We start from the raw sequence: 26,934 nt of genomic DNA, 5'->3' as shown, positions 1-26,934 counted from the left end.
GCAAATTAATTCTTATCTCTCAGGCTAAAGGGTAACTACTTATACCTGTTTGCACTTGCTTGATTCAGGAATGAGTTACTACTCTAGGAGCTTCTTTAAATGACAACTATACTTGCATAAATTCAGGTGTTAAAAGAACATGTATAGTCATTTTTGTCTTCAACTGGTCACTTCAGTTTCATTGAAACCAAATTAAGCTATTTTTATGTGAGGCTGAATACCCATCTCAAACTAATTGTATAACTTAATATATTTTTTTCTTTAGATAAAGTCCCTAAGAACTCTGACAAAACATCACTACTTGTATTGAGTTCCCTTCACAATACAAATAAGTGTGTTCCTCATATTGAGTTGGCTGACTTGTGCTACCATATTTTTTTGATACGCATGTTTATGGGGCAACTACAAAACATCGAGTGACTTCTCAAACACATTGAATTTCAATAGTCAAAGAAGTGTAAAATAAGCTATTTTGTATTAGGGCAGCATTAGGCAGGCTGCAACTGAAAGGAAGTTAGTAGTAAGTGAATAACACAATGTTTATTATAGCTTATATCATATAGGTATTTTGCAGCAACTTGCAGCAAGAAGCACTGTATGATAAGCTGTAGAAATCAACTTTCTATCTTATTTCTAAGAAAACCTTTCCAATGGAATATGGCAAATATCTTTTAAGTATGCTACACCACCTGGCTATGTGACAAAGTAGTGTCCTTTTGTTACAACATCAAGAGGTGGGGAAAAAATCCAGAACCCAGTTTTATTTCAGTGGGTCCTAGGTTTGTCCTCTGGGTGTTGTGTGTGTACATGTGGTAAACTCATTTTACATTGGTTCTCTCTAACAATATAAAGAATTCCTTATCACCTAGAAGGACCTGGCTTCCTGTTGGGTATCTCTGAGTGAAAATAACCTAATTCTGGGAACAAAGCACTAACCTGTGTTTGGGCATGTACTAGTTTTGATGAGTGACACTGATAACAAGTAGGCATTTATATAATCTAAAGGTGTACGTGGAAATGACCAGGGTGGGTTTCCAGGTACTTCTAGAGACTCCAACAAATTGAGGAACTGTGGCCAAGACTCCCACAATGACTGCAAGTCCCTAAATACTGGATTTTCATGTCAGCTGAACAAACAGTAATCTTTTGTGTAGCCGATACACATCCCCAGACTTAGATATACCAGACCTCAAGTTCTAACAAGTGTGAAACCCTGTATTTCTTCCTGTTTGTAGCTGAGCTGCGGCCAGCAGAGAAAACTGCTGGTAGATCTCGAACTGAAAGTTTATTTGGATGTTGAGCCCTTGATATAAAACCACAACTACCTTCACCTTCTGTAGCATGCCTTAATTTTGGAAGAAGTAATTCCTATGCACACTGTTACGGATGCTTTGAACCCCTTCTACGATACAGATACTGAGCAGGAACTGCCAGCCCTGCATCTGCCTAAAGCCTGCTTCCAGCCACCTGTTGCCTCTGGTACCTGGTGGATGGGTGAGCAGCCGAGCTCCCCTCAGACAAGGGCAAAATGGCACCTCTACTGTAACTTTTCAAGATACTCGTTAATAAACAAACAAAAAAGTGTATGTACACCCAGTACTCGGGGAAAAAAACCCAACCAAACATCAAATGCGAAACACCCGCCAACAGAAACCGGTTTCGTGCTGGAAAACAGCTGATGCGTGACCTGTCGCTCGACGGCGGGGGCACACGCTACCGAGGCCGCGACACCGCGGCGTGCTCAGTCCCCGCGCCCCTCCCGGGAGGCGGCCCGAGGGGAAGTGCCGGCCCAGCCGCGGCGGGAAGCGGCCCCGGCCGGTCGCGGGGGGTGGCTGAGGGGAGTCGCCGCGACCCTCAGCGCGGAGCAGGGGAAGGGCCCGCTGGGTCCGGGCACGGCGGCCGGCCGGTGCTGAAGGGTTTCCCGCCCCCTGCCTGGGCCGCCATGCGGTGCCCTGCCGGCACGGCGCCGGACGGGGCGGGCGGCCCCTCCGCGCATGCGCCACCACGGCTCCGCTTGAGGGGCGGGGAGAAAGCCGGACGCCCGCTGCCGGGCCGTACCACTGCCCGGCGAGCGGGTTGGCGATGGCGGCGCTTCCTCCCAGAATTCGCTTATGGGGACTCGTCGCTGGCTCCTTCCCTGACTTTATATGTGCTTAAGCGACAAGGGCGGGGACAATCAGGCGAGACCCCGCGCTCGCCCGCGCACGTCCTCTCCGGCACATTCTCTGCCTTGCCTCCCCTGGCGGCAGCGGATTGGGCGCGCCCCGGTTGCTCCCCCCTCCCACTGCCGATGGTTGGGCCCGCTCGCGCTGCCCGCGGCCCGGCGTCGCGAGTTCCCGCTCTCCCGCGTCCGCCTTCTCCCGCCCCCTCCCTCCCTCCGTGCCGGCTCGGCGCTCGCCTCGGCCTCCCGCTCCCTCCCCTCGGCCCCGGCGCGGCGGCCCTATGGCGTACAGTCAGGGCGGCGGCAAGAAGAAAGTCTGCTACTATTATGACGGTGAGCGCGGCCGGCGCGGGAGCGCGCGTGTGTGTGTGTGTGAGTGGGGGGAGCCCCTGGAACGGGCGCCTGGGGCGGCCTGACCCCGTCCCCCGCCATTGTGGGCGCCCCCTCCCCCGCGGAACGAGCCCCGCTCCCGGCTCCGTGATGGCCCCGACCGGGCGTCCCCGCCGCCTCCACCTGCGCCGCCGCGCCCCGCTCCCGCCATCGGCCCTGCGCAGTCGCCCCCCGCCGTGGGGCTGAGCCCCGCGGGCCGCCGGGCGAGCGGGAAGGGGCGGCGGGAGTTCGGGAGCCGGGGGCGGGAGCCGGGGGCTGGAGCCGGGCGAGGTGCGTAAACTGCCTGGCCTGCCGCGGAGCGGCTGCCGGGCCTGGCGGTGAACGCTGGTCTATTGTTTCCCCCCTCTCAAAAAAAAAAAAAAAAAAAAAAAAAAAAGAAAAAAGTTGAGACACTCCCCTTTATCCGCTAAGCGTAGAGGCGTTGGAGTCGCTGCCGTGTCTAGCTCCTCCCCTGCAAAAAAAGTCTAGGCCATGTGTAGCTTCGGCACCTGGTGATTCTTGCTCTGAGGCCTTCCCCTGCCTTTCCTGCGGAGACTGGGTGTGCGAAGGGGGCAGGGGACTCTGCCCCCCCCCAAGGGAACATGCATCAGGGCGGGGGTTTGGCTTCCGCGAGCCTCTCTTCTAGCAAAACACGAAAGTTGCGTGCGTGGGTGTTTAATAATAGTGAAATTCGAGTTGCTTGCAGGCCTTCTAAGTTTGCAGACTTCTCTGATGAGGACACGGTGACTTGTGATCTACATTGTCAGTCATGTCGAAAAAGTACATGAAGCTTGTGCTGGTTTCTGCTATTTGCAGTAACTTGTTTGTGGTTCTCTCTGGCCACAGCAGTGAGAACTTTTAATTTTCTTCTTGAGTTTGCATTTGTTTTTCCTTTCTTGTACTGAGAGGGTAAACTCGTTGGTCAGGTTAGTTAAGAGATTTTAATTTTTTTTATTTATTCCTTTTTAAAAATTGTCTCCTGTTACAACAATCCTTTAATTTGGTATCTGAGACTGGTATTGGTAGTAGCCAGGAGATGGAGGTTGAGACTGTTCGGCCGTAGCGCTATGGTGTTTTCACCATTTTGAAAATGAAGACGAATGGCTAAACCCACTAAGATATCAAAGCTGTCTCTTGCTGTAACAAATCTACCATTCTTTAGAAATGGCAGATCTTGTGGGGCCTGTCTTGGTTTCTTTATCACACTAGAGGAGGCAGAGTGGTGGTTGCCGCCCCCTTCTCTTTGTTGCTAGCTCTGGTTCTTTGTTCAGCCTAAAGGGGAAAGGAGGCCCCTGTTAGGGATAATTTTGGTGAGGCTGGGATTTTACTCCTCCTAGGGAAGAGGAATCATTTTTCACCTTGTTGAAAGGAAGACTGCAGTGATAGTTTAGAAGCTTTTTCTCTGCAAACGTTTTCATGGTTTTGTTTCTTTTAATCAGTATGTTGGGTTTTTTGTGTTTTTTTTTTTAATAAAATCAAGTGGCTGTAGTTTACTAAACATAGATATCTTCAGTTTTTCTGTTATCCCTGCATTTTGGTACTTTTTGGTGCTAGTATCAGACTCCCTTGACAGCCAAAAAACTGCTAGTGAAGAGAGGGGAGAAGCTGGAGAAGGAGGAAGTTTGGAGGTGTCAGGATAATGGCGACTTAAAGCAGTTGTAGCTCATATCTTGCTTGAATATGTAGACTAGGATAAACACAGTTAACAATAATGTAGAGAAAAAGAGTATCTGTTGTAAAAGTGAGTTTAGAAGAGTGCTTTCCATGTAACAAATTATTGGAATGTTTTTGATGTCTTATTTATTCTTTATTGCCAAAGCCAACAGTTGTTTTACACTTCTTTTGTAAATAGAGGAGTTAAAAGAAATTTTAGAGTTAATACCCCCAGTGAATATTTCTAATGCTAATGTGTGGTTCATCTGATAATTCTGAGTATTTTGTAACTATGTTGTACCAGCAAAGTCTTGAATCAAAGCAAAGGGAGTGTTCAAAGCCTTAAACAATCCAAAAACAACAAGTAGAGATACCTCAGGCACACAGCTGAGATAGCAGTATATCTCCAAGGATGTCATAACTGAAATAAATGACCATCTTTTAAAAAAGTATACATTAAAAATTGTGGAAAAGTACTAGAAGCATATATACACATCTTCTGAGACACAATAAATTCCCACATGCCTTTTGTGAAACTTGGTGTGATTGTGATCTAAAGTTGCCTTTTTAAATTAGCTTGTCACCCAGATTTCTCAGTGTATGTTGTTGTTGTTTTCTGACAATTAACAGTTTTAATAGCCTTCACACTGTACCTGGAACCAATAAACATTGGGTAGATTTCTTTTTTTGTTTGTAATAGGCTGTCAGCTACATACAGTTTGCAGAATTTGCATTGCTTTTGAGCGTGCTCAGGTCAGGAATTTTGTTTAAATTTGAGCCAGTGTGACAAGGGAAAAATATAAAATGTACAAATTAAAATACTTTAGTTGTCCTATCTGAAATATATAAAGACTAGAAGCATTTATAAAAAATATGTATGGCCACAGCTTAGCGAAGTCTGTTCCTCACTGCTTAGAACCATGTATGGAAGGATATTGTAGCTTTTACTTTAGCCTCTTGCCGTGCATCTTCAGGTTGTTGCTACAGTCTTGCAGCATGTGGCTCAGGTAGTTCAGTGGCCTCTTTGATGTGTTGTAGTTACCCATAGTATGGAGGACAGCACCCATATATTCTTTCCAGTTCTGTGTTCCTGCACAGCAAAGTACAGTTCTGGAGAATTACACGGCTAGCATGGTTACAATTCATAAGTGTATTTATTCCATGCCAGTGCACTAGCAGTATTGTTTAGATTGCTGCTTGTGCATAATTTAATGTGGGTGTTCAAAAGGCTCTACCTTCATCAAAAATTTGAGAGATCTGCATCAGAATGTGGTTGGTTACACCCGTAAAGATGAGACTAAACTTGTTTTGACGGACCAGTATGCTACTATATTCAAACATGGTTTAAGTACATGAGCACTTCTAGTTAAGGCTTACATCTGCAGGTAGAATGGACTTAAACTGTTTCACGGAAACGCCTCTATGCTTTGTGCAGTGGCTTCCAAACACAGTAGTGGTGTCCGACCTATGCTCAGGGCTCAAAAGTCAGACCTTTGCTAGTCTTCTGCTGCCTAATTTTAAAAACTAGACCAAAACCCCCAAGCCTTGAGATGCTAGTGCAGTAATTTTTGGCCTGTTTGAATAACTATTGGACTGTTCAGGCATTGTTCTTTTTTACGTTCACCTTTTACGTGAGTTGACTTGTTAGTATTGCAGAAGTCAATCCAAATGTAACTACTGCCCTTAAGATTTATTTATTTTAAAAAATGTGGTTTCCATTGTAGCGGTTAAGTTTCTGCACTTAGTGCAGTTCTGAAACACCTCATGATTTCATGATAACTGTACTTAAAGTAAGCAGAGATATTTAGTCAATTAACCTAATTTATCTGTATCAAAATTACAAAGTAATGTAACTTACAAATTACGAAGTATCAAAAAAGGTAAGTGTCATATCTTGCTTCTTTGTTCAGGCTTTTAAGACTGTTTTGTAATGGGTTAATTTAAAGGTGTTATTTTTCTATGTATCTTAGTAACTAAAGAGATGCACTTTTTTGGAGACATAGCAGCTTTTGTTAGTTGGGTATGTTTGTTAGATGTAATTGAAGTTCCTTTAGGTCCTGTAGCCTCTTGTAATTTTCTGTATATTAGAATATTTAACATCTGTAGACCTTGCTGAAGTCTCAGATAGAGAAGTGTCTAAAACTTATATTCATCAAAGGAATCCTGTGGATTTATTTTTATTTGGTAGCTCTCTTCAGAATGTAGGTGAGTAACTTGTATGAATTAAGAAGTAATATTGTTCTTGTGTGAACCCAGAACATGACAGTGTAACAGCTTAATTTTCATGTAGGTCTTCTGGTCGTTTGTTGGTATTACCACATTTTGCATCACATGCTGAACAGTGCAGGACAGTAAACTAATGCTAGTATTAAATTGGCACTTGGTTCATCCCTTTTTATGTAAGGACTCAATTTTTTGGAGATTATGTTGTTACCTCTCAATGTGAGCTGTAAAACACTAAATTTCAGTCTTTGAAGCCTTGCTGTGAACAATTCATAGATTTGCCAACTTTCTGCATATGCTACTTTGCATTTTTTTCCCTCTGCTTCATCTTTCAGTTATGTTTTTTTCTTTTGCACTTTCCATGTGCACCCACACTGGTAAGGGATACCAGATATGCTCGTAACACTTCTGTATGATTTTTGCATTTGTATTTACAAGTTTAGCATGAAGTATTCATACTATCTGCAATACTAGTCTTGTACACTTGGCCTCGCTGTACCCACTCTGTATATACATGTGCTCTAGTCAGAGTTAGCCTGGCATTACATGCAGAGCTTTTTAGCTCCATCAGTGAGGGAGGTGTCCCATCCCTGCACACACTAGCTCTTGGTACACCTTGCTTTTCTCCCCAAAGTACTCCAGTAAGGCTGTGATATATGAAGGAGTGACACAGGTTTCAGGATCAGTGGTTGAAGTGTTTGTACCAAGAAGGGCACCTTTTCCTTCAATGAATAAAGGAGGAGAGACAGAATTCTGACACTTTTGCCTTCACCACAGGATGATGTCTCCAAGGTGAGTCCCTTTTGTGATGTGATGTTGGCGGCAAATCAAGGTACTAATGAAGAAAGAGGAACCTCTTGTGTACCGTTTCCTTCCCTACCTCTGCCAACATACATATCACGACAGTCTCTTGAAACTTAATGGGCTTTTTGTCCCTTCATTTGAATTTTTTTTTTTTTTTGAGGCTAATGCCAAAACCCTTTTTTGTTGGTGATGCTAAGACCTGAAAGATGTAAATGGTATTGCCTGTTACTAAAGTATATTATATTGCTATCTATTGTTAGTCATTACTACTGACCTGTAATATGAAAGAATCAATATTCTTCTGCCAGATAGTCACCCACAGATCTTTTGTTGGATTAAATAAGCTTCCATCAAATTTACCAACTTGCCAATTCTTTTAAAAGTTCTCCTTTTTGGTAAAAAAATAAAACGAAAGTTAAAAGATATGTTTAATTTATTGATTGATTTATATTTTTAGTTTAAGTGTACACTGCAGTCTATGATATGTGGAATATGCTTCATTTTGAATGTTTAATTGATTAATTGCAGTATATCAAAGGATATGTTGCAAATATATTTTGAAAGCTTGTTAATGGTTGGTTTTTTTACATAAGGGAAAATAACAAATCTTACATTATACGTGCGATAGAAAATCATTCTTAATTGTCTGTTTCCTTGTTCATCAGTATTCTGAGTAAAGTGTCAGTGATGACTATACAAGCTGAGTAGTTTAACATTGAAATGACCTGTTTAAAAAGAAAGCATGAAATACATATTCTTTAAGCCACAAATGCATTTGAAATGAAGTTTCCTTAAAAGCATCACGTTACTGAAAGTCACTGTTGTCTTAAAAATTGTAAAATGTTAAACTCTTACTAGCTTGAAGCTTTGTAAATCTGGGACTTAACAGTAACTTCATAAATCAAATTAGGGCTAATAGATGGTTGGTTTCCATCTTCTGGTCATTATTTGTAAGGCACCATTCTGTAAAACACTTGGAAATGTTTTTGCTGGCAGAAAGGAGTGTGGTCATACTCTTAATAACTTTTGCTCTTGACCTGCATGTGACCAAAACTGCGGGCTTGCAGTAAGTATCTGTAAGTACTCCATAATGACTCCAAGTCTTAGTAACTGAAGGAAATGCTAATCTTCCACTTCAGTACCTAGGGTAGGAGTAGGTCCAAGTTCTTAACACTAAAACTTGGTATTTCAGTTGTTGTGGGATGGCTAAGAGCTAGGTGTTAAGCAATTTTTTTTTTTCTTTTCCTAGATAACTCCCATCTTAAATTACATTATATCTGTTTTCCTAAGTGTCCTTACTCTCCTTGTCACTTTGAAAGCTGGATTTTAGAATGCTTTGAGACTTAGAATCTTAATGTAATGCTTGCTTTTCTTGGTGGTTTGCAATGCTACTGCAAGCTGACGTTTTCCCTTTCTCCTGAGCTGAAGCTCATATTAAAGAGATGAAACTAAAGCTGTTTTGTAGTGGTGCTCCTTGCCTCTGACTAACAACATTTGTAAAATAGTATGACATTGTGAAAATAGCATTTCTTTCATTCCCAGTGAACAAGGCAAAGCATGTTGGAGGATGTGAAAGAAAAGTAAAAAATTCAATAAGGTAAAGTTCACTAATCCTACCAGGAAATTTGGTCAAAAAGAAAAGAGGTGCTACTGCAGATAGTTGTTGTGGAGTTCTCCAGCTGAAAGCCATTGACAACTGGACATACATTATAGGCTTGTCTGTGTTTCCAGAAACACATGGACTGCTAGTTCTGTTTAAAATGGTTTGTGTCTCGGGAATGTCAGTGTTCAAAGTGGAGGCATGTATGTTCTAACAATACCTGAGCTGGGGACAAAGCTTATTAGCCCATGATAGCAGCCATTCTTTTTATGGAAATGACTGTCAAATTTGTTATCTTAGTTGTGTATCTAGTTGCTCTCCAATTTGACAGAGACGGGCTAGTCTGGATTACAGGGTTCTGTTAAGGTACTGTGGACCTCTAGCAGCAAGTGTCTGGGGAATTTTTATGACTGTTTGCAGCAATGGATTTGAAGCTAACTTCTGGAATGTTAACTGCTAGGGTTAGTAGTTAAGGGCAGGCTGAGGGCAGTATCTTAAAATCAGTTTCTGCAAAGCGTTAGGCTTTACTACAGTCTCTGTTGTGGTATAATGTGGCTGTGTCATCAGTAGTTTCTACTCCCTTCTTAATTCTGGTTCTGTTTCCCATTACTTTATTCTTCAGTTCTGGCCCACTGTTTTCTTCACTCTTGATTTGAAACCATGTCTTGTAGGCATCTTTGCTCCCCCACTACTGTCTGCTTGTAGTAAAGTTGTTAGATTCGGCCTCGGTTTTGTCCTTTGCTTTTGACATACGTTTTATGGACAATTTGTTTTCCTCATGGCCTTTTTGAAATAAGACAGTAGTCCCTTTATCTGTTGGGGGTTTTTTGTTTTTTTGTTGTTTTGGTTTTTTTTTCTGGAATCATACCTGCTTGCTTACCTTCTCAGAATGATTCTTTTTAAGTAGAAATGAAAAGTTTTGCAATATGAATAGCTATTCATTTGTGCAACATTGACAGGTGATATCGGAAACTATTACTATGGACAAGGGCATCCAATGAAACCTCATAGGATCCGAATGACCCACAACTTGCTGCTAAATTATGGCTTATACAGAAAAATGGAAATTTATGTGAGTATAAGCAATGGAATGTCCACTGCAGTTATTTTTAAAGGGCTTCAAGTGTTGTCGCACAAATAAATGAGTAGAAGTGGAAATAGAAAATACTTAAACAGTGTATTCAGACCTCTCTTAGAAGTGAAGTAGTATTTTATGAGTGGTAAGGACTTCAAATTGCTGTCCATCTCTGGAACAAGTGAGGTGGAGCCCCAGCAGAGAATTTTCATCAGTATTGTTATGACTGGGAGGGTGGGGGTGTTGAGGGACCATCGGGGTGACACTGGAGTAACTGCACAAAAAATTAATCAAGTTGTAGACTAACAATAGAGTAGCTCTTACATTATGTAAAACACCTCTACTATCAGTTTAACTGTTCTCCCTTCGAAGTAGATGAGATTTCTTTAGTTGTCTGTTTTAGCAAATTGTTAGCTAACTTTGCAGAGCACTCTGATTATTTCTATAACTTGTTCTTGTTATCAGAGACCCCACAAAGCTACTGCTGAGGAAATGACCAAGTACCATAGTGATGAATACATCAAATTTCTCCGATCAATAAGGCCTGACAATATGTCTGAGTACAGCAAGCAAATGCAGAGATGTAAGTGTCAACATCAGGCTAAATCTATGTGTACATGCTTTGATGGTTATTAGCATTGTTTAAAGCTAAGTAATCACTAGTACAGAGGTATGAACATGGCTTAATGGTGTGAGTGCGTTAGAGACAGACTATAAAAGAGTAACACGCACCTGCCTTTAGCTACACTAATTTTGGGACTTTTCTATTAAAAGCAGCCATTTTGGCAATACTGTTCTTTAAGCATATGGAAGGATTTTTGCCTTCCTTATCACAGGTTGTGTTCTAGGTGTGAAATAATACTTTCCGTAGACTTAGTGTATAGAATAAACTTTAGTTGTGAGCTGTTTGCAAAAGTATCTTAAAATCTCTCCTAGTGCAAAATCTTTCTGAAAAAGAATGGCTTTTAGAAGAGTAGAGAAGTAAAAATCAATGTGTGAAAATGTGTTCAAGTCAAGAAAAGGAGTTACTCATGCCTCTTGGAGGGAGATAGTAAAAACTGTACATTATGCACTGTTTATCCTTTCTGTTAACTCATTTATTTAATTATAGGAATAGGCTCAAAGTACTGTTAGGAATGCAATTTGATAGCTATTATATCGATTGAAAAGGCAGTATTGTAACTTCCTTATTCTCAGCAAATTATTTTTTCAAGTAATTGTGCATTTCTTAACATGGCCTATGTTAATCAGCACTTCTTCAAAAATCTAAAAATGATCTAACTTCTTGTTAATGGGGAGACAAACTTCCCATGGAAACTTAAAAAAAAAAAAAAGTAGTTCAGAGTCATCTTAGATTATAAAGACTATTTTGTTTTTAGTATTTAAAACGTAGCCTGACAAAAATGAGGTGAGGGGTGGGGTGGGTAGTGGTTAAAATGCTGAATGAACTATGTATTGCATCTGTAAGTATTATCTGTTCATATAGCAATGCTGTTGGAATGGTGTTTTTGAAAAGTAATGCATTTCTCACACAGTTAATGTTGGAGAAGATTGTCCTGTATTTGATGGCCTGTTTGAGTTTTGTCAGCTGTCAACAGGAGGCTCTGTTGGTAAGTATAGGTTGTTTGCCAGCTATTGTGTAGTTTTATTATGTTTATGTCAGCAACTTAAAACTTAGATAGTATATGTAAAACTGAAGCAAATATAAGTTGTTTTTATTAAGAAATAAGAATCATATATCAGTTACAAGCTTGTCAAATATGAGATACATTTAGTATCTCAGTACTGGTAAGAGGTGAGATCCAGAATCAACTTATTTAAAAGTTAAGATACTATTTCACGGAACAGATTTAAAGGCTTATCTGACTGTATTTCCTTTCATTTTTGTCTGTGTCTTTTTACAGCTGGGGCAGTAAAATTGAACAGACAACAGACAGACATGGCTGTTAATTGGGCTGGAGGACTTCACCATGCTAAGAAATCGGAAGCATCTGGTTTCTGTTATGTCAATGATATTGTGCTTGCCATCCTTGAATTACTGAAGTAAGTTTATGATGGGAACAAGATAAAATTGTAGAAAGTGTCAAATTCACGTATTTAAATGTTTGGAGATATGGATTGTAATTATTATTTCAGTGAGTTTTCATAACCCTTGTTGAACTCGTACAGTTTCAATCAAGAAAGCACCAAGCTCTGCCCGGTTTGGCTTCAGCAAAAAGTTTAAACTAAAATGCAGGCAAGCTGAAAAGGTAACTAATAGCAGATCGGTTTAAAACAGTATTTAGAAGTACATCTTTGCACAGAGGATAGTGAACTTCTGGAACTTGCTACTACAGGAGGCTGAAGGAAGCAGATAGCAACAACAGATTCAGAAAAGAAATTAGACATAATCATGAACAAGAGGTCTGTAAATGGATGTTAAGGATCCAAGCAATGATGGCCCCTGTAAAAAGCCATATGCTGTAATTCTAGGTGGTGGGAAAGTGCTTGGGTAGCAAACTTCAGAAAATGTACAGGTTCACATGCTTTCTGTAAACGTTAATCTCCTCTCATGGGAATAGTGGGCTAGATGGAGCACTGCCCTGACCCTTGGGGCAGTCGTCATGCTCACAATAATAGTACACCAGTTTGGTTTCTCAGTATACCTGTTTGTTTCCTATCATTACTAAACCAAACAGGAATATTCAGGGAAGATCATGCACCAAGCTTCCTTGGATTGTTACATGAATAAATGTCACTGTTATGAATAAATAATGAAATAACAGCTGTGCTGCTGTGACTGCAAAATAAAAAATGAGAGGAGTAATGAAAAAGTGATAATATAATTAACTTCAAGCAGTAATGCTTCACTAAAATTTCAAATCCTGGCTGTTACTTGCACTGCTTCAGGGGAGTGTATCCCTTGTAATAACACATAAATCTCATTTATTACAAAAGTATTCTAGGTGTTTGACTCTTGTGAATGGAATAGCTGAGTCTGCTGGTGAGGGATGGGTGAAGCAGCTGTAATCTGGAAGTGTTTTTTAAAGATGGAAAAAGTTTCTAAAGACACTGACAAGTAGTTAATATTAACATATTGAGACATTCATTTTAATGTACACCATATATTCAGGATCTGACTCTGCAGTCTAAGAAAAGTAGTGTGGTTTACTGTGGTCTTGTCTTGAATTTTTTAGCTTAATGTGTGTGTGAAAGAAGGAAACTTTCAAATAGTTATAGAATATGTAACCATAAAAACATCCTATTCAGTGTCTTATTCAGTGAAAAATCCAAGTCCACCTGAAATTATGGCTGCTCAGACTCACATTCTGTAGCACTATGCAAAGCATGATGAAAATGTGTCTTCTGATGTTGGTAAGACTTCGTTTCTTACTGAAGAACATAAGGGATACTTACTGTTGTTTCCAACACTCTTGATTCTTCAAACAACTAATTTCTTTATCCATCTCAAACTGAGCTGAAATTTGCAGTGTTTAAGGAAATGCTGAGCAGTAGTGTAATAATTTCTTGTTAATAGTGTGATACGCTTGGAGATAAGTGCCCATCTTGACAGGCTGCAGAAGTGAAGAAGAAAAGTCGATAGAAAAGAAGTGTGGGTTTTTTGCGGGCTTATGGAACGTGGGTTATTGCTGCTCCTGTGCACACTTCAAACAGCATAGTGCCTAAGAGATGTTTCAGTGCAGACTGTGTGGGGCAACTATTGAGAAGGCAGAAAGAAAAGCCCTGTTAAAGGGGCAAGTTCAACAGATGTGGAGAGCAGAAAGTGGTGTCAACAGAAACACAAGGTACAGCTTCTGTGAAGTGAGATAACTTGGAACAATTACTAAATAAATTACATACTTAAATGATGAAGATAAACATTTTCATTATTATCTAGACTGCTGAGAATTGTAAGAGCATATGATCACTTCGACCAAAATCATAAAAATTATCATAATCCTGGATTTTGGTGTTTGCTTGGGGTTTTTTCATTAGGTTTTTCCTTGTTAGGAGTCAGTATATTATGAACATAACAGATAATGGTTTCTCATATTTTTTTCCTAGGTACCACCAAAGAGTGTTGTATATTGATATTGATATCCATCATGGTGATGGTGTTGAAGAAGCATTTTATACCACAGACCGTGTCATGACAGTATCATTCCATAAGTATGGTGAATATTTTCCAGGCACAGGGGATCTTAGGGTAAGGTTGACCATGAAATTTCTTTAGGTGATAAATTGCCTCTTAATCTCTTCCTTGTAGGTAGTTAGTACTAGGTGACAATAACTATGTCCAGTAATAATATACAGCAGTAAGTTTTCAGGAAATACGTAGTCTAAAGCGATAGATTCATTGAAGAACCTTAGGAAAAAAATATAGGATGGTGAGGAAGTAGATTATTCACTTCTACATGAAATCAACGCCTTTACTTTTGGATATATTTTCCAAAATTTTAGTTTAAATGTGTAGTCATCTTAGTTCACTGCGATTTTTGGAAATGTCTCTAGGAAGACAGAGTGGTGTATTTATCAATTATCTGTACGTTTCAGTTCTGCGAATGTACGAGAAGTAGCTGTTTGGAGATCACATGGCTTCAAAACTTACTTCAGATCTTAGAGTAACTTTGTGCCAGTGTGTTAATAGTCACAAAGCCTCGGTTGCAACTTGAATTTACAGTTCTGTTTGCTAGTAATACAGTTGGATTGGTTTTGTAATATTTCTTATGTCATAAAGTGTGTTTTGAATTCTCATAATGCCTACTGCTGAAGAACTTTAGCATGCCCCACAGACAGTTGTGCACTGAGTCTTATAGCTAGCTTGAGGGAGGGAGCATTAGCCTGTGAAGAATTATCATTTAAGTTGTTGTAAGGTCTCTAGCAAAGCTGAGAATAGAAACCAATTTTCCTGGCCCTTCATATTGATTTTAAGTAAGTTAGCTGTTCCTTGTGTAATACTCTTGTCCATTAGAACAGGAGATTGTTCCATTTCACAATTTGAAAGAGTATTTCAAGTATTAAGTATTATATTCCTAGTTTCAAACTCTTGCATGAAACCTTTTTATCAGAGGCACTTCCAGGATAAGTCACTTCTCTGGTATTAGCAAGTTTGTACATTAGTACAGTTAGTAATTTTTTAAAAAAATTGTAAACACTTCTAAAAAGTTGACCTACAAAAATGCTGCATTGGGGAAGAATACACACTTTTACTACTATCTTTAAATTGATTCAAGAGATGTGGATATTTGTGTTTCTACTAATGTTCCTGAAATGTGTGCTCCCCAGTGTGCTGATGATACCCAGAGGGCACAGGAGTAAATGAAAGTTGAGCTTTAAATCAGTGGAGTACTAAGCATTCATTTCAGTTTGGTTGTTGGAGCTGAATGTTATTATGGTTATTAGATTCTGTTAGATTGCGTTCTAAATTGATTGAGGTAGAAATCGGATGAGGCAGTTTTTATCCATGTGATTTAACTTGAGTGGCCACAAGGTGGTAGTGCTGTTTCAAACAAAAAGCAGCTCAGATCAGGATGTTTATAATGACAAGCTGTTGTTCCTGAATTTAGCTAGAAATTTTTTTTTGAAGGGTTAGATATCTTGGGGTTTTAGAAACGGCACGTCCCGTTGACAGGGAACTTTATGGACTCTTCACCTCACCACACCCAGGACAAAGAATTTAAAGATAACGCAGTTGAAATAAATAGAAGAATATTGTATGTTATTGCAATGTTTTTAACACAGTGTCAGTGACAAACAGTACCTCAGGCATGGTAACTTTTATTCTGTGCTGCTAGCTAGTATTTTGAAATGAGCATTGTCTGCATACAGCAGGCTTTATTGCAATTATGCCCCCATAGGAAAAAAAAATTAGCTTTTTCCTATCTCCAGAGCTTGCAAAGCTAATTGAACTAAAGGGAGAACTAATTCTCTGAAAAGTCAACATTCCTCCTGGAGACTGGTATTGTACTGCTGGCTTCTGTTCAACTTGATCTGCCTGCCATTACTGGTTACTTACATCAACTTTAACAGCCAAATCTTGTCTTTGTTTTTGTCAGTGGGCTCCATTCAAGCTTGTTTCTGTAATTCTTTAGTTAGCTGATCTAGTTTACTGATCAGGTTACCACTTATTTGATGCAGGAACAAATCATGCATCAGCTGATGATTTTGTGATTGCAGCTCCATCAGTGTAGTTGTGTCTGGTGGAGGTTGTCTAGTTCAGCTGCGGTCATCCATTTTCTACTGAAGGTATTGTGCAGTTTGAACTTTCAGTGTCCTTGGTAAGTTGACTTTCTATGTGTCTTACATGATAGCACTAATCTTGTCTTACATATGCGTAGATAGGTCAGTTGAGAGTAGTGCTACCTAGAGGCCCAGGTTCTGTGAGGAAATTTGATCTGTTGATGAATGGGCAGCTAGCAGAATGTTATATTGTTTCTTCAGTGTTTATAACCAGTGCAATTACCCAGTTTAGTTGGAAATTGTGTGAACGTTTGGCTTTACTGTGTTCTGAGATTGATTTAATGATTTTTTAAAAAAAAATCTGGAAAACAAGGCTTTATCACCTGAGAAAAATCAGCATCTAAAAGTCTAGGGAGGGGAGATTTTGGGGATTTCTGGGTAATTGTCATCCCTCCAGTCAGCCAGAGCTGAGTTCAGCAGGGGTCTTCAGTGTCACTCATCTTGCAATACTATGAAATTTTAATAATGTGCTGTAACAAAAAAAAAAAAAAAAAGTCAGCTGTTAGCATGGTGTTTATGCTGCATTGGGCCATTTGTCCCATCTCCATGCCCATCTGTGTCTTTCCCCCACCCCACAATAAAAGTTTGTTACTGGAAGTGACACATTACTGTTGCATTCACTGCTAAGGAGGTTTTGTTCAGGAAGAGGAAAAAGTCTGCTCTTTCCAATAGGTAGTGTTGAGGAGTTCAGTCTTTGTATTCCTGGGCCATCCTACTGGTGACTTGCAGTTTTTCAACTACATTGGACCTGAAGTGTGCTCTTTCTGCAGAGCTGATGTTTGATAATAGTTTATAGTCAAACCCAAACAGGTTAAATCTTACTGTCTTCCGCACTGCACTTTTATTAGTGGCAGAGAACTGCTCTGTAAACTGGATCAGTTTCTGCCTGTCTTGGTGATGAGCTAAAGGGAAGAGATGGGAATGTGTGGCAGGCAGGGATCTTTAGGTTTTAAGCTGATCATCAGAACAGAAGTGGATGGATTCAGGGTTTATTGATTTGATTTCTTTGCAGAGTTTTTTCTTTTAATACATATGTTGTCTAGGAAAGCTGGTAAGATTGACTACTGTGCTTCCTGCCTTGTCACCTGATGGAACTGAGAATAATCTGCAAGTTACAGGGCTTTTTTTGTTTAAGTGTCTTGGGTTTTTTCAGGAGTGCCTGTAAGTGGCCTGTAGTTGATTTTCTTTTCCTTTTGCTGCAGCTAGTTCATCCTATGTTTGGAGTAAAGAAAAAGTTTTTAAAAACCTTCTTAAGTTCAAGTCTTCTGTACAGCACCAAAAAAAATGCCTATCACCTTGCTGCTCTTGGTTTTCTTGCTTGTTTTTGCTTAACTGCTTTTACCAGGTTAAACTGATCAGTTAGGTTTTGTCTTTTTGTCTTAAGTCTTTTAATTAAGAAAAAATCAAGTGTATTTACTGCGAATTTAGTCTTGGTACAGCTCCTACACTCAAATGATTTTTATGGGAGAGTGGGAATCAAATAAGGTAGTTCACCTCTTTTCCCTCGCAGACATGAATACTGGTACAAAATAGCTTAGCAGACTTGTGCGGGTTTTTTCCATGATACCATCATGTCTTCTGTATTGGTAATGAAGCATTTGTCATCTTTGCTTACAGGACATTGGTGCTGGAAAAGGCAAATACTATGCCGTCAACTTTCCAATGAGGGATGGTATAGATGATGAATCATATGGACAGATATTCAAACCAGTGAGTACTTTTTTTTTATTTTTTTAAGCTCTCTGGAAAGATACTAGCTTCATTTTGTGGATTTCTTTTCATAATGTGAATTAACAACTTACTGTTTGATTATAGATTATATCCAAAGTAATGGAGATGTACCAGCCCAGTGCTGTGGTATTACAGTGTGGAGCAGATTCACTGTCTGGTGACAGGCTGGGGTGCTTTAATCTTACTGTTAAAGGTAAGCAGAAAAGTGTTTGTTTGTTGTCTAACTTTTTATTTAATAGAAACCTCTACCCTTCATACTATTTTTCAAGACACTTGCATGATGCGGACTGGAGGAACAAAGATTTTGTTCGTTACTATGATTAATCACCTCTTTGCTATGTCGGGGTGGCCAAAAGAAACCCAGAAGTTGCCTCTTTCTTTCTGTCCATCTAAAAAAGTTAAGCTTGGGTTTCCATGTTCTTCCTAGCCACTCAAGTGATTCCCTTCCTTCTATGCACAGGCTTTCTGTAGCTTTAAAGCAATGTTTTGGAATGACAGGATGACAACAGTCATCCTACTGCAACACTTACTGTAATGGGCAAATAACAAAACCAGTGGTTCACGTGGTATGACTACAGATGCTAAACATCAAACTCCTTGTTGGGTGTAAAATAGGTATTACTGAAATGAAAATACTCACTGCATTGTTAAATTTTTAGTGGTGCTTGTTACTCTGAGCCTCATGGTAACATTCATTTTTATTTAACTTTTAAATAATTAATTTATTTTAGTATTGCTTACATTTCTACCCAAAAGTGTGATTCTTAAAATTGGGCTAATTCAGCAAGCAACATAAATATTGCTGCTATTAATTTTTAATTATTATTATTTATTTTTATTAAGTGTTATTATTATTAAGTGATGAAATGTGTGTTGACATTTTGCTAAGCCTTGAATTCAGCCTGTTTGAATCATTCATGTTCTGGGTTTTGTGTTTTCTTAATGAGGCAATTAGTTTTGTAGGTGACAAAATGCAGTATAGTATATGTTGGGTCTGCAGTGTTTCAGGGTTCTTTTCTTGATTTGCACCAGGTGGCAAAGCTACTTCAGTTGCCCATACAGCTCAGATTTTTTTCCATCTTACATATCTTGGAAACCAAGAGAGCTGCTACCTCCTACAGATGCCTTTCAGTATGCTGTATCTCCCTGGAGTGTGTACTGTCTTGGCACCAGTTCACTCTGTAAGCAAGACTTAGCAACCTTAAATACAGGTTCAAATTTAGAAATAGAAAGGACCGAGTACTGACTTGCTATTTTCCCTCCTTCCCCTGTTGTATTTGACTGAGAAATTGTCCCTGGATTTGTCACTATGTATTGACATCTGTTATGAAAAGACAAAACACTAAACATACCAAGATCATTTCAGAACAGCAGCCATAGACCATCATGCAAAGCCTCTGAATACTGGGGTGGATAAGTTCAGTGTGTTTTGTACATTTCTAATCTGTAGGTCTTGACTTCTTGTGAGGTTGTGCTTAGCTCTAGGGGGAGGCAGTTCTGGTTTACGTGAAACAATTCAGTTTTACTTGATAAGTGTGACTGCGTATATCTGAATAAATAGTTCATTATATATTTTTCTGTTTTATAGATACTTTGCATATACTGTCAACTCTTTTTGTGTTTGACAGGTCATGCGAAATGTGTGGAAGTTGTAAAGACTTTTAACTTGCCATTGCTGATGTTAGGAGGAGGAGGATATACGATTCGTAATGTTGCTCGATGCTGGACATACGAAACTGCTGTTGCCTTAGACTGTGAAATTCCTAATGGTAAATGTTAATACCCAAATTAATATTCTTTTAAGAAGTAATCATGGGAGGGCTTAAGTGAACAGAGAGCAAATATTTCCATAGCTAACTGTAATGCATCGGTTTAGAATAAACTATGTAGAAAGTTACTGTTATGATTTAACCAAGAAATTTTCAGTAGCTTATGCACTAAATAAACTTAAGCATTTGAAGTGCTTTTTTTATGCCTTAGCAAAAGCTTTAAATGATTGGATCACTTTTTTTGAAAACTCAAAACATGTATAACTTGTGGAACCTTGCTTTTAACTATTTTTAATATGAATGTCATCAGTATGACAGTATATATACTGCATTTTGCTTGTAACAAAAGACCTGCTTTTTGTACATAGACCTGTGTAAGTTGGTCACCACGGAATGGCAGTAATAAGAAACAAATGAGCATGCAAGTGTCCAGTTTACATAGTAAAACAACTGTTTCTTCATTGTGTCTATGGCTTAAAAGTAACTGTGCAAGTATATGACTTTCACTGTTCCATTTCACTCAATTTTGGCTATACAAGCTATCTTAAAAAAACAAATTAAAAAAACCCAATGGTAGACTTCTTTTGAATAGTTGAATAGTGAAGTAATCTCTCTGAGGAACATCCCCAAAGATCCTGCACGTTACTTCTCTCCAAATATTCTTCTGGACATGTTTTTGGAATGCCTTCTTATAAAATTGGTATTTGGACTGATCTGTTGCACATCAGTCACTTTTGGTGATAACCTTTTGCTATTGGTGTATCTCTTGCTGGATTCAGTGTTTCTGTGTGACTACAGTGGAACGCTGCTGTCAGTTAGAAAAGAATAATTGCACAATACCTTTCAAGATGTATATTTTCCATCTTGCATGTCAATATATACTCTTTGTCAGCCAAAGCTTTTGAAGAGACAGTAATACTTCCTTATCTTGGGACCTTTTTTTCCATTAGCACGTCCAATTCAAGGGATATATATGAAGTTTGGGGGATTATTAATTTTTTGACATTCCTCTCAACTTTGTGGGTCATTGTCATCTTTAATCTGTTTCAAAAAATAACAGTGCATTTCTAAATGTTGAAATAGCAACTTAATCTTCCTGTCTCCTTTCTATCCACTGAACAATTATCCTGTAATAATCATAAATGAAGAAACAAGACAAAGGGTTCCATTAGAAGTGGATTTCAGTGTCTTGTTTCTTAAGGGTTCTATGTGTTTTAGATTTCTGCTACTTTATCTGGGAAGATAGTGTCATATATGAGATTCAATATAAAATGGTACTGTTTTCCTGGATATGAAGTCTCCATCAACTTCATTTTGGTGATTAGATGTCCCAGTCAGGGGACCATTATCTGTGAAAATACAAATAGTGGAGGAAGGAGGGAACAGACAGATACGGGCATCAGTGAACTACTTCACAGCACTTGCCATGGGTATTGAACTAGCTGTGATCTTCAGCCTAGTAAAATGTATTATAAGTTTTACTAAAGGAATATTTTGAATGGCTCACTTAAACCTTTCAAACTGGACTAACTTTGAAAACAGCTGTAAGAAATTGTCAGTTGATCTTCTCTATTCTGCAGAAGTAGCATTTTTAATTATTTTGCCAGATTTATTAACTTATATTGTACCAGTGTGTGTTCTAACATGATTAAAGTAGAACTTGTTCCTGCTTTTTGTATTTTACCAACAAATTGTAAGTTCATCTGTTAAATAATTTAGAGGAAAAACAGACAGTTCAGGCAGTACTTAAGTATTGCTCACCTGAATGCTTCAGTTTTGGTAGTTCTGTAACTAAAATCTTACCAAAACTACTGTTGTATTTATAAAGTTTACAGTCTTTTCTGGGTGGGTCACGAAGTTGTCTTTTGTGTTTCAATTTATAGAGTTGCCATACAATGACTACTTTGAGTATTTCGGACCAGACTTCAAGCTTCATATTAGTCCTTCAAATATGACTAATCAGAATACACCAGAATATATGGAGAAGATCAAGTAAGTAGTGATTGCCTTATCTATCAAGTAGGTCATGTGGATCACATTCCTCCAGAGGCTTAATTGTATGCCTTTTTCTGTTATACATATATATTTTTATATATATATATATATAAAAATAAGTACTGAATAAATTTGACATGGTTTTCATTTCTGAAAGAAAAAGGACTTTTTAGAAGTCTGTTTCTACAAACGGTATGTATGCATATGAAGTCCTGTGACTATAAATACGAAAATTAAGACCCAGCTTGGATTTTTACTTTTTCCAGCAACCAACGAGATGACTGTTTTACTTGGCTTCCCATTCTAATTTTGAAGAAAGTTTATCCCACCAGGAAATAAGCTGGTACGCTGTAATGATTAAGATTTCTAATTCTCAGCTCCGTGTCTAAACATGAACTGAGATTGTCATTCTTTGTGGCTGTCAGCTGTAAAAATAAAAAGTCACATGTGAGCTTGGACATCCAAAATTGTGGAAAGATAGTGAATATGTGTGCAGGCAATTGAGTGACTGCAGTTTGACAAATCCACATTTGAGAAGTGTTCATTGCCAAGCTATAAGCGGGTGTGTGTTTTTAATCTGCACTTTTGATGCTTAGTTTATTCCGCCTCACATCCTGAAGTTTTGATTGTAAACAAGTACTTTACTTCAGGGATGGAGTAATGGATGCATACAATCAATTCTGTACTCGACTGATAAGAGATAATTGGTTAGCCTGAAGTACACTCTGCTTACTCTGGCTTGTCCTTGTTCTGGGTTTAAAAGGATTAAACCCCCACTCCTGCCCCAAGTTTAACAGGCTGCTAACAGTGCACAGGAATTCATTTGGTTACTAAAAATAGCTGTGAAACTAGCTGTATAAGTTTGCCAGTACTGCTGTAACCTGTAAAACTGTCAAATTGCAAAATTCACCAGAGAAGTTAAAATACTAATTTTTGAAGTGGTTGTTGTATAGACTGTGATTGGTGTTCATAATACAAATATATAAAACACAATCAAATCAAAGTGATTTAGTTTTTAATAATGTGTGACAGGGGAAAAAAACCCACCTATTTTGCATTGATTTAATTCTACAAAATTTCTCTGTAGTAACACAGTGCTCCAGCTGGTCATCTGCCAGGCTGATTGCTGTATATTTTGTATTGTTGAGCTTCTGTGGTACTATTAGGCTGCAAAACTTACTTGCTCTTTTAACACATCCCTGGGCACACAGATTGTGTGATTTCTGCTGACAGAGGTGCAGTCTCGCATCCCCATATTAGAACCCACAAGAAGACCAACGACCCATCATTTCAGAGGATCCTCCTTCAGTTAGTTGTATGCTTTCCTAGAGACCTAGCTTTAGGGGACTCCCTGGGCTGTCAAAACTGCTTTGCCAGATCATCTGGTTTGAACAGAGGCAAAGACTGTAAGGATTCCAAAAAAGCACCAGTTGCGCGGGAGGATACAAAGATAGTTGTTACAAATGCTGATGTTTGCTTGCCAAACCTTTCTCTCTGTTTGGACTTCTTTGAAACGATAGTTTTGAATCTCAAGAATAAGTGCAGTGTCCTTCCTGTTCCTGCATGTGGTGCTTTGGAGTGTGGAGTCCATTGCATCAGGTTACTTAAACAGGAGAGAACTTCTCTCTGTTCTCCCTGAAACAGCCACTAAGGAATCTTAACCAGGTAGATCGCTTTTGACGCTGACAACATTGTTGCACGCAGTTGGGAAGTCTTCATGCTTTAGGTGTCTGACTTTATTTCTAAGAACCTAGAGGATAGTTTATTATCCAACTTGATACTCCCAACTTATTATAAACAGAGTAATACTGTCACTCCATTCAGCTCAAGTGGGCCATACTTGTGCTGACTCTGTGGGGACTTGAAGATTGAAGTTGATTGAAATAAGTGTTTAAAAATAAGTTCAAAGAAAATGATGGTCAGGTACAGTGTGGATACTAATGATCTGTTAGGGATGGAAAAGTTAACTTTGAATGCAGAATTTTCAGTATTTAATACAAAATCCAAGTAAATGCTACTTCTGTGTAGTAATAACTTCCCTGGTCTGTTACTTGCAGGCAACGCTTATTTGAAAACTTGCGCATGTTACCTCATGCACCTGGTGTACAGATGCAGGCCATTCCTGAAGATGCTGTTCATGAAGACAGTGGAGATGAGGATGGAGAAGATCCAGACAAACGGATTTCTAGTGAGAAATACCTGTTTAAGATAGAGCGTGTCCAAGTAGAGTCTTTTTAGATTCAGATGTTAGAACCTTAGTCCTAGCAGTGTAGTACTGGAAGACTGGTGAATTTGTTTCCAGAGTAAAAAAAAGTTGCTACTGGTCTGCCAGTTTTGCTGTTCTTAAGATGGTACCTGTGCACAAATCTGAACCTATTAAAAGGGTCTAAAGAAGTGCTGAAAGACCACTCTAGCTATTTCAAATCTAAAACAGATACTCCAGGAGTCTCAGATGAATTCTAACTAAAGGAATACAGGACTTAACTTTTTTTTGTGAATAGCAGAAGACAGAAGCTATGTTCCCCCTTGACGTAAAGTGAGATACTGTGTTTTCAAAGACTCTTATTTGCTTTTTTATTGAGAGAGAGAGGTTTTCCATACTTGCAACACTACCCTTCACTTTATTACTGTTAGCCTTTGTATGGTCAATGAGTTGTTATAGCTAAGAGTTTCCTGCCACATTTAACCTTTTTTGATGGTGATTGGAATAATTCTATAATCTTTTATTGGTGCACTATTCATTTTTGAACTGTTGAAACCGTAATGTTTTCTCCTGTGATTTAGTTTCCGGTATTTGAAATTCATGTGACACATGTTAAAATAATCCCACCCTTCCCCTGTCTCTCTGTAAAGCTGTTTCCAGAAGTCATGGTGAGAGTCACAGAGTATCTTGGAAGATAGTATTTTTACCCATAATTTAGTTCATCAGCATTAAATAATTATAGTACATTACTACTCATGCTTAACTTAATAGTTCTTTTTTATTAGGCCTGTTTTAGTTGGACTTTATGCTCAGTTAATTTTATAACTCTGAATCCTAGTTCGAGCATCTGATAAGCGCATAGCCTGCGATGAAGAATTTTCAGATTCTGAAGATGAAGGGGAAGGTGGACGACGAAATGTTGCAGATCATAAGAAAGGAGCAAAGAAGGCTAGGATAGAGGAGGACAAAAAAGAGACTGAGGACAAAAAAGCAGGTAGGACTCTGGTGTGATTTCATCCTATATTTTAGAATGCAAATGTCAATTCTGCCAGGAGAAAAATGCATTTTCTGTTAACAGTTAATCAGTTGTTGAGATGATGGATTCCGCCCCCCCCCTTCATATTTAAAGCATCTATTTTAAATTAATCTGTTTCAAGATACAGCTGTTCACACTAGAATAGTATTTTCAGCCAAGGGTTATTGTTGCTTCCCCACAAGCTTGAAATCTTAGAGCCAGGGATTTGCATAGCTTAATGAAAATGGGGATGAAAAGGGGTTCTGGCTTTAAATATGTTAGACATTTGTTCTGTTTGCTTTTGTGGGGTGAGCCAACTAGTTTTCTCTGAAACAGAGCCTGGATAGAGTTCTGGGGTCCAAGCAGTCTTGACTTTTCCAAGACCAGGCTACGTCTTAGGGCTACAAGACTACTACAAGGAGCTCAGGGGAAATCCAGGTCTCATAACTTCATACCGTCATTATGGCCGGTCAGGAGAGACCTTGCCTTGAGGTATTTTGGATCACTGTGTTGTGCCCAGATCACTCCTCTGCATGGATGCATTCAGCACTGTATGTTAATATGTAACCTGTCACTTATTTTAAAAGTTAGTTACCCCTGGTAAGTCTATATACAAAAAAATATAACTTGGTCATGCTTTTTTCTTCAGAGGTATTTTAAGGTTTTCATGCATCTTTTGATATATTTAAAATCTTGTTAATTTTCAGATGTTAAGGAGGAGGATAAATCCAAGGACAGCAGTGGTGAAAAGACAGACACCAAAGGGTAAACTAATTAATAATGAATGTCACCTTTTTGAAGAGTATTTCTTAAATCAGTACTTTATAATATTTTAAATTCTTTAGAGATCACTTTCAATTCCTCATAATACTAAATATTTTAGACTTACGACAGTTGTAATTAAAAACTGCATTTCTACAACAGTTAATTGAAAAAATGAAACACCTTAATGTTTATTTTTGCCTTTTTACAGAGCAAAATCAGAACAGCTCAGCAATCCTTGAACAAAGATAGCCTCTCATCAGCTGCAGAACATAGTACTAGAGTTGGAGAATACCTAAAAGAAGAAAAGTTTTCGTATTGAGAGAGACTGCTGATTTCATTTTGTACTATTTGGCATGGACCGTATTTATTTTCAAACGGCTTTGTTCTGGTTTTTGGCAAGTTGTATTGTGAGTTTTCTAATTATGAGGCAGAAATTCCTTTCTTCACCATGCTTTATGTAATAGTATTTAAAAATGGATGTGAGTTATTATGTTAAATGTCTAAACTGATCTATTAAAGTAATTTGCCTTTCCTGAGCTGATTTTACCTTTTTTGTAATTTTATCTTTATTAAAAAAAAAAAAATTGTACTTGGTTGTCTTTTGTCCATCATTGATCTACAAAGAGGAAAAAACTCCATCTAAATCAAGCTGACTTACATATCTATGAATAGCTAGTGGATTTAATCAGGCAGCTGGCAAACACTCAAGTTGAACTGTGTTGCTTTCATCAACTCCACACATTTCAGTGGCTTCTGCGTGGGGTGCAAACAGGTGTATGGGAATAGGAATGTGACATTTGAACAGGCTGAATAAATGGGTGAAGAGATGTTGGGATACAGTGGTTTTATGAACTCATGTTTTAATGTAAAGGTTTAAAACTCTACAGTCACATGCCTTGTACTGTCCAAGAACCTCTTCCACCATCAGAATTACTCAAAAGACTAAGTCATTTGCTGTTCATGAAATCTGTGTATGGTCATCTTTTAAAGCTTGCAAGAGAGGAAGTGGTAGTTTGGATTTAGCTTACTACCCGTTCCAATTTTTTACAGCATTGAGCAACATAAAACTTCATCCCCCATAAAAAGAAAGGGGTTTGCTGCCTGCCAGTCTCTATGATTCATGACTTAGTTCTGGTGCCTGAGTTGAAACAGAGACCCGAGTGTACACATTCCTTTTTTTTTTTTTTTTTTTTCTTTCTCAACTGACAACAGATGTCTTACAGGTTGACATTTAATGAAATGCACAAGCTTTGGTGTCAAGATTTCAGAGCAGTGAGCACAGGATTTTGCAGAACTGCATTGCTACCCAATCTTTTTTTTTTTTTTTTTTTTGGGTGTAAATAAAGATCAAT

At 38.7% G+C, this 26,934-nt stretch overlaps 1 protein-coding gene across 1 annotated transcript; it reads left to right on the top strand.

Annotated features, from left to right (window-relative positions):
* The first annotated feature begins 2,298 nt into the window (after positions 1-2,298).
* Positions 2,299-26,171, top strand: HDAC2 (histone deacetylase 2). The gene is made up of 14 exons (XM_055810604.1): positions 2,299-2,494; positions 9,770-9,882; positions 10,351-10,468; positions 11,421-11,495; positions 11,790-11,928; positions 13,930-14,071; positions 17,722-17,814; positions 17,920-18,028; positions 19,464-19,604; positions 21,488-21,596; positions 23,657-23,787; positions 24,641-24,796; positions 25,525-25,582; positions 25,791-26,171. The coding sequence occupies exons 1-14, from the start codon at positions 2,443-2,445 to the stop codon at positions 25,819-25,821; spliced, it is 1,467 nt and encodes a 488-aa protein (XP_055666579.1). The 5' UTR covers positions 2,299-2,442; the 3' UTR covers positions 25,822-26,171.
* Positions 26,172-26,934: the final 763 nt, after the last annotated feature.

Source organism: Falco peregrinus, chromosome 7, assembly GCF_023634155.1.
Source record: "Falco peregrinus isolate bFalPer1 chromosome 7, bFalPer1.pri, whole genome shotgun sequence".
In the NCBI taxonomy this organism is placed as follows: Eukaryota; Metazoa; Chordata; class Aves; order Falconiformes; family Falconidae; genus Falco; species Falco peregrinus.
Note: the sequence above shows the minus strand (reverse complement) of the source record. Positions and strands in the feature narration are given on the sequence as shown.